This window comes from Sesamum indicum, linkage group LG2 (assembly GCF_000512975.1).
Source record: "Sesamum indicum cultivar Zhongzhi No. 13 linkage group LG2, S_indicum_v1.0, whole genome shotgun sequence".
NCBI lineage: Eukaryota > Viridiplantae > Streptophyta > Magnoliopsida > Lamiales > Pedaliaceae > Sesamum > Sesamum indicum.
In genome coordinates, this window is record NC_026146.1 from 13,401,653 (window position 1) to 13,409,864 (window position 8,212).

At 33.3% G+C, this 8,212-nt stretch overlaps 1 protein-coding gene across 1 annotated transcript; it reads right to left on the reverse strand.

The window, feature by feature from the left end:
* On the reverse strand, window positions 2,058-7,105 carry LOC105156053 (probable lysophospholipase BODYGUARD 3). Its single transcript, XM_011072084.2, has 4 exons — window positions 6,044-7,105; window positions 5,418-5,746; window positions 4,810-5,009; window positions 2,058-2,618 (listed from the first exon to the last, which is right to left on the reverse strand). The coding sequence occupies exons 1-4, from the start codon at window positions 6,591-6,593 to the stop codon at window positions 2,294-2,296; spliced, it is 1,404 nt and encodes a 467-aa protein (XP_011070386.1). The 5' UTR covers window positions 6,594-7,105; the 3' UTR covers window positions 2,058-2,293.

Below are 8,212 nucleotides of genomic sequence, written 5' to 3' on the forward strand. Positions count from 1 at the left end.
ACATGGTAAGGCCACAAATGAGATTGGGAGAAAGGGGTTATCCTCAATTTCTTCTGCATGGGGACAATCTTAAATGTCACTTTAAACATGGTAAGGCCACAAATGAGATTGGGAGAAAATTGTTGTCTGATAGCAAGTTAATGTAGGAGCATTACACTTCCTTCAATAATATTTATCCAATCGAATTGAAAATTTAATTTGTCAAAATTTTGGGGTACTGAACATCAAACTAAAATTTGAGGTTTGGTTCGATAAATTATTAAAAAAAAAATTGATTTGATCAATTAAAAATCAAAACAATCGTATGTTTTTTAAAAAAAAATAATCATACAATGTCAAAATTTCAAACTGCTTATAAAGGTAAGAATTGTGTATAAAGACAAATAAATCATTTATAATTCCAGTCATGAAATAAAATCCGAAATATCAGTACAATTCCAACTTTTACCTTTTTTTTTTGATAAAAGAAAAGGTATATATATTTAAAGAATTGGTATTATATTCGATACAATCAATCGAACCTTGTCGAATTCTACAAAAATTCGTATCAAGTGAACTGAATTTGTACGATGGACAATTCGATTTTTAAATGATTCGATCGATTAATCGAGCTAGAAAAAGAAAAAAAAGAGAAAGAAATGAAATGGAGGAAACACATAAATATTTGAGTGAATGAATACATGACACCTTATTTAGATCTTGAGACGAACCCCAATGGCCTTATTTCTACTAACATTCATCCACACAACTCCTGCGAGCCTCATAGTGACATGCAATATCAGGCAATGCATTCAATTACTTGATCAATATTTATCGCTTGCAATTGCCAAAGGGCAGCAATGCATGAGTTACGTATTTTTTGTTATATTTTTGTGTATTATTAATAAATAATTGATATATATCCTTTTTCAAATAAAAAATTAAGATAAATTATAATGAGGTTCACTGAGAATTGATATAATTACGAACAGTTCCTTATTATTCGAAAAGTTATAAATGCTCCTTAATTTTTGATGAAGTTATATAATCACTGAAATGGAGGTTTTGGATTGTCAATTTTGCCCAAGATGAATGAAAAAAATTAAAAAGTTATCTACTTAGTCCTAAAAGAGTTTCATAAAGTTTTGAAAATTAAGTAAAAGTATAGTTCATAATCCACAAGTACATTTTGATCAGCTGACATTAAAAATAGATGAAAATTAAATAGAGACTAACAGATTGAACTAATTATTAGACGACTGTTAAAGTCAATGGAGCATTGATAATTTTCTAAGCAATGAAGAAATATTTATAATTATGTCCAACCTAAAAAAAATTATTGTAATTTACACTTAAAATTATAATTAAGTTATATTGTAAATTAATAATAGAACACATCCAACACAGGCATATATATGTCATCAGTGTGACATGACTTGTGATTGAAGATCTTTTATGCTTTATACTAAAAAAAATATAATATTTAATTATGATTAATTATCATAATTTAAAAGAATTAGTCATACTAAATAGCTATTGATTTATTTAATTATTATAGTTATTTAAAATGTGGTGAAAATTAAATTTTTATTAGTGCCCCAAGACCATAAAAATGACAAAAGAAAATTCATAATAAATTACTATATTCATGAAAATAAATCCATGGCTTAAGTTGGGCTGGCTCTTCAGCTTTCTTTTCCCCAACAAATCCTTACCAAATTCCCATATAAATCGCATTTCCAATTAACACACACCTCGGCAATAAGATCTAGTTTAGTTGATGAAACTGTGACCTCGTAATTTCAGTTAAAACCTTATTTTATTTGTGGGATATTGTGTCTATTTGAATAATAAGTGTGTTGTTTCTACTGTAATAGTAGGTTTTGATATTATTGATCAGAATACAATTGTTGTATAGTTTTTGGTATGTTGTTTCTATTGTAATAGTAGGTGTTGATATTATTGATCAGAATACAATTATTGTAATATTTTTTTTGTTAGATATTGATATTTGATAGAAATGATTGTAATCAATTTAATTAATAATAGTTGATGACTTTTATTTAAAAAAAAAAAAATAACACACACGTCAACATTTATAACTAGTAATAATAATGATACATTTCACAAGGCCATACAAATATATTACCATCACATACAATAATGCTAATTAATATTTCCTTTCCCTTTCAACCCCTAATTAACGTTGATCAGATACACCTCTCTTCAAGGTCATTTTGGAGAATTCTTTTCTTATCTTTTTTTTTTAATTCGATTAATTAATATATATATATAGATAAATATTATTAATTAATTAAGCACTTGCATTCTTCCAAATCCCCTCAAGTTCCCGCGCAAACGCCTTCTGCCGTCCGACAACTATGGTGATGTGATCTTTCTTCTCGAACACCTTGACGTGCGCCCGAGGGATTCTGGACTGCACGTTGTAACTGCACTCAACTGGGATCAGCTCGTCGTCTCTACCGTGAAATATTGTGATGTCGCATTTGAGTCGGGTCTTAACTTCCTCCAAATAGCCCTCGATTTTGCCTGCGGTTCCACAGATGATGTTGTGGAGAGTGTGCCACGCAGCGTTGTGTGTGTGTAGGAAAAACCCCTCCATCAAGTACGTCCGCATCCTGGGATACAACGTCGTTTGAGAAAAGGTGAAGGGATATGCATCATATATGCACATGTGGATGTTAATTTTATCACAGAAAGAGATATTACAGTACACATTAATATTGATTATGAAGGTTAGGTTAGGTCTGTCAGAGTGTCAGTCGAATTGCAGCAGACAGTCATGGATGTCAAATCATGTAATGGAGTTCACAATTAGGTAGATTATTATTATTATTAAATAAGATTTGTTGGTATATTACATTTTCTTTCTAAAATCTTTAGATTTATACAATTTTCAGTTAAATTAGTTACAAAATTCTTATTGATAATTTTATAAGTTATAAAAAGTTTTATTTTTAGTCATCTCGTCATATTTTATTAATATTTTGATAAAAAAATGCCACGGGATCATTAACTTTTCAGTCCATATTTTTTTCCGTAAAAATATTAATGGAATCTAATGCAAGAATTGAAAGTAAGATTTTGTATAACTTATAAATTCATTAGTAAGAATCGCGTAAAAAATGAGACAAAATGTTATTTTCTGGTATTTTTAATGAACCCTTTTATATAACATATATTTAAGTTTGAGAATGAGATTATGCTTAACTTTTTTTAATATTTTATGCAAATGTGAAAGATTTTATTATGTAGAACATAACTAACCAGTAATAATCATCCACAATTTAATTCAATTATCTTATAATGCTTTTGGATATTTTGTACAATTAGATAATATTTCAACAAGGGGCGATCAACGTGGAACAAGATCAATTTAATATTTTTATTACAAGAAATATTCTTTTTTCATAAGTAATTACTCTAGTTAAAAATAAAAAATTATAATAAATAGTAACTAGCATTTGTGCAGGCAAAGTCAAAACATTAACTGCAACTCAAAAACATGACATATATTCCAACCACAGTTATAACAAATATTAACCATGATCAATCCTTAAGTTTTCACATCAATTTTGTTTGAGCAATTACCGTGAAATTTAGGATAATTATAAATACCCTCTGTTTTTAACGTCCACCTAATAACGAGCAAATTCTGTTAGACTCTGTTAGGTTTTCATCCAATTTTTATGATAAATTAATCAAAATGACCTTTTAAATTATATATAAATTACAATTCTATATATTTTAAAATTTTTATCCACCCTCTTAAATATTTTTTTAGAGAAAAGAAAAAAAAATAACTAGGGTAAAGTAGTAATTTTTACATCACTATTTAAGGACTACATAATTATTTTTATTTGAGGGGGATATTTATAATTTTTCAAACAATCAAAAGTATTTATACTGATATCAAATTTCAGGAGAAGCAGCCGTAAAATATCCAAAACTACAACTCAAGCAATGTTTTTGTTGAAATTATGTACGGATACAAAATTTTGAATGACAATTAATTCTACATTCTATTTTATGGATACATAATGTGCAAAAACTAGAGTTTCCCAACTATCTTTGACCTAGCTATTGGTAGTTTGGATATCGAACATCTTCCCAACTGGAGGTTAAAACCTTCAAGTTAACGTACGGGGGAAAATGGCATCTTATTTCTCCATTTTTGCTGATGTTAGTATCTACAAATCCTGCTCACGTCGTCGCGTGTATAAAAATGATATTACATATTTTATTTTTTAAAAAAAATTATATATATGTGGTGGGTGTATTTTAATAAAATAAATTTTACAACAAAAAATTCGATCTCACGGCTCTTCAGTGTATTATAAGGGGGGAATGTGTCAGTAAGGATACAATCGTACTAATTTGCGTGACATAAAAACCATAAAGGCGGCCTTAATAGTGTGGGAAATTTATGGAACTGAACCCAAATAAAAAATTCGGTATATACTGAAGTCGAATTGAAAATTTTTATTGGTGTATTTTATTTCTATATTTATGAAAATTCGTAATTTAACTCGATTTTAATTTTTAGTTCTGGTTTACAAATTGTATCAAATGTCGACTCATATTTTTATGTGTTTTAATATTAATTATATATTATTGATTTGTATAAAATAGATTTAAATTAAAGAATTTCAATATATATATATATATATATGATGAGTCTTTAAGTAATAAATTCTGGTAGATTTTGACTATTATTACAGTATGTGTTGTGGAAGAACTGAGCGTCCTTACAGTCCACCAACGTTATTACACGCGTATGATGTACGAGAGTAGGAGAAGTCGACGTACCTGTTTCTGGTGAGCAGTTTGGCGAGAAACTCCCACAGGCGGTGGTTCTTGCATATCACTAGGCAGATGGTCCGGCTTATGTGCTCATACCAGCAAGCGATTGACGCGCCAAACGCGATCGCCGGCCACACGCGCCTCGGCGCCACTCTTCTCATCATATATTGTGTGGCTTGTTCTCCTTTTGGAGTTGGAAAATACGGCTGCCAAATATTTAATAATTCATTTCATATATACATATTCTTCATCACGACTTATAATTGGAATTTTATTCTAACCCGCATTTCATCTTTTATTTCATTCAATAAATATAAATTATGTGTACATATTTTTTTTAAATAAAATGATGATATATGTATAGTCTTTATACGAGCACTATTATATATATATAAAATGTAATAAAAGATGCAACAGTAATTGTAATAGAATATCCAATCAATTGAAAACACAGTACGCGACAAAGACTAAAATCACTGTCGGAGCTATGACTAAAACCATACAGATCATGCTGACATAGGGTGCGCAAGAATCTAGTTCCGGTTACTACTACTTCATCGCCACCAACCCCTCCCTCATAAATGCAACACCAACAAACACGAATTAAAACTCACCGGTGCAAGTAGTGTTAGGGACTTGACTGAGCCTGGATGCTTCACTGCGAGGGCCAGGGCCAAAATGCAACCCAGCGAATGAGCCACGATGTGGAAAGATTTCACTTTGTACGCCTCAAGAACAGACCTCTCGATCATGTCCACATGCTCCCGCAATGTGTATAGTGAGTCAGTTGGCTTCGGGCTCCTCCCAAAACCAAGCAGATCCACTGCTAGAAACCTGTACTTGGATTTTGCTGACTTGGAGAAGTTTGGGTAGAGGGTCTCGGTCCAGAAAGCCGACGATGATATGAATCCGTGTATGAACACTACGTCTTCTCGCACGTTGTCTAGTTAATTTCAACCCGAGAAGAAAGATCGTTATTGATTTATTTTACTATTGTGGTTAAATGCAACTAGTCCTTTAATGGAAAAAGCAATAATGGTAAGAATCCCTTTGTAAGAATGATTTAAAATAGAATGACAATGCCACCCTGATATATATGGGAGGAAGTAAGCTTTATTTTTAAACCAAAAAATTGGGAGCCACACAATTTTCTTGGCGTTAGTATTTTCACACAGGGTAAAATGCAGTTAACGGCTTTACTTTGATAAGAAATTGTTGAAGAAAATTGAGTTTTTCTTACCTCTAGCTCCATCAACTTTGACGAAGAGAGTTTCTTTGCTAGACGAAGTCCAAGATGTGCAAGTTTTGCAATCGCAATCCGACCATCTAGGAATAGGAAGCGTTTGCTGCCCCCCGATCCTGCCTTGCAGCATCTCGATGATGGTCGAATTAACGGTGAACGTGGAATGAACGTCGGCCCGTCGGCTCTTACGTCTCTTCTGCGACGCACGTATGATAGAAGATTCCGAGACCTCAGACACCAGCGAGGGGCGCGAGTAGAGAGTGTCTGAGATTTCTTCCAGCTGCAATCTGCTGGAACTTACCCGGACGATTTTCGACTCCCCCAGCTCCGAAACCAAGATCTTGCCGCTGCTGGCTATTGCATCTTTCCCTGACGGACAATAGCACGGCTTCCATTCTGCTTCGATCAAAAAATCCGCAATCTTGTAAACATAGCACAAAACAATATCCAGGAGGTCTAGCAGAGTGAACACTAGGAAACTCAAGATTTCGTTCAAGAATCTGCCTGCCATTGCGAACCCTGATTTGATTCTCTCCTTAACTCCCATTCCTTTTTTCCTCCACGGGAAAACAAATGAGCCCACGATCACCAAAATGTTCTTTATTCTTCTCTTCTTTCTGAGTCTGTGTGGGGGTTTTCAGCAAGAATGCATGCGCTCCCACACGACCATAAAAGGAAAGAAGAAGAAATGGAAAATCGGGTGTCGATCCCTTTTCCAGGCGCGAATGGGATAAATGAAATGTAGCCCACAAATGCAAATGGGGACAGTGTGAGACTGCTGGCTTCTAACTAAAATTCTGTGGAGAGGATCAGAGAGAAGTGGGAAGAGAAAGGGGACATTTTCAGACACGTATACACCATGTAAAATATAAATGAATTCAGTGTTGCATTAAAATCAGTTTGCTGGGCAAGGGGAAAAAAAGTTGGTGGTGGTTGAACCTCCTGGGTAGAAGATTTATACAAGTTTTTCCCAAGAATTTAGACCCATTCGCAATAAAGTATGTGTATCTGCTTTCTTGCTCCACATCTTTGTCCATATAAATAGAGACTATATAGCATCACGTAAATATGTATGCATCAAGTTTCCTATTGCTCAAATCTAAGACAACGTTGTTTCTTTCGTGGTGGATAAAGATCCACAACGACAACTAGCATTTTCATTTATGTTTTAATTACTTCTTACAAGACATTTTGGTAGGAAGAAAGTTACTACTTGATTACTAGAATCCCCTTTCGTCCATAACTCAAGGGCGGCCAAACCATAGTTAATGATCAGTATGAAGTTTTCAAAGGGCCCCCAACAGTCTCTTGCATTTATTGCTGGTTATCAAACTCACATGACTTCGTATCTCTCTAATGGTTTGCCAACCTCTCAGCACCGTGGCGAGGTCCCATTATGAATGTATGATCATATGAAAATTTAATTGTTCAAATTCAAGGGAATGTGTTCCGTGTTTGCAACAAAAAATTTCGATACTTCTGAAACACGAGCAGTTCTAATTAGGCCGCTACGATTCTGTTATACGTCACTGCTAAGTAGCTTGGAAGTAGCATGTTAGCTAGCTAGCAGCCCATGTGTGGATCATGTAATTCTCTTAATAAAGAGAAGGACTTGATTTTGGTCTAATTGCTCTTACCACATCTTCGCAAAGGCTATGCTCACTATGAAAAGAACATTTTATTGGGACGGACAATACGATGGTTGTTACAATTTGCAATGGAATAGCAATGCATATACGTTGGTAGCAAAGGTGGTCGCAACGTTCATTGGCAAAACACGATGAAATTTGCGACACGCCTTTGTTGCAAATTCTTTTGTAATTTTTGCGGGACTTTGGTAGGAGAAGGAATCATCACAAATTGACGAAACTCGTCACATAACTTTGTCCATTGATTGCAAATTTGCAACAACTGCTATCTCTGCTCCAAACTTGCGGTAGCTTTCAACGACAATTGCAAATTAGCATGTTCATCATTAAACTTTGTTATTTTCGATAAACTTGTTTTCCATCACATTTCGTAGGTAAGAGGATTGCAATTATTGCCGCGGGCCACAACATTTCCAACCACTATAATAAAAATGAATATTGGCTATTAGTTATAGACTAAACACTGTTGTAAATAATTTTTATTGGCTATTATTTAATACAATTGATGCAAAAATAT

Bases quoted from the DNA above. Each gene is read 5' to 3' on its own strand.
- LOC105156053 (XM_011072084.2), bottom strand. From the start codon at position 6,593: ATGGGAGTTAAGGAGAGAATCAAATCAGGGTTCGCAATGGCAGGCAGA. The intron at 5,010-5,417 runs GTGAGTTTTAAT...AATATTTGGCAG, and splicing joins CCCTAACACTACTTGCACCG to CCGTATTTTCCAACTCCAAA. The intron at 2,619-4,809 runs GTACGTCGACTT...GTTGTATCCCAG, and splicing joins AAACTGCTCACCAGAAACAG to GATGCGGACGTACTTGATGG.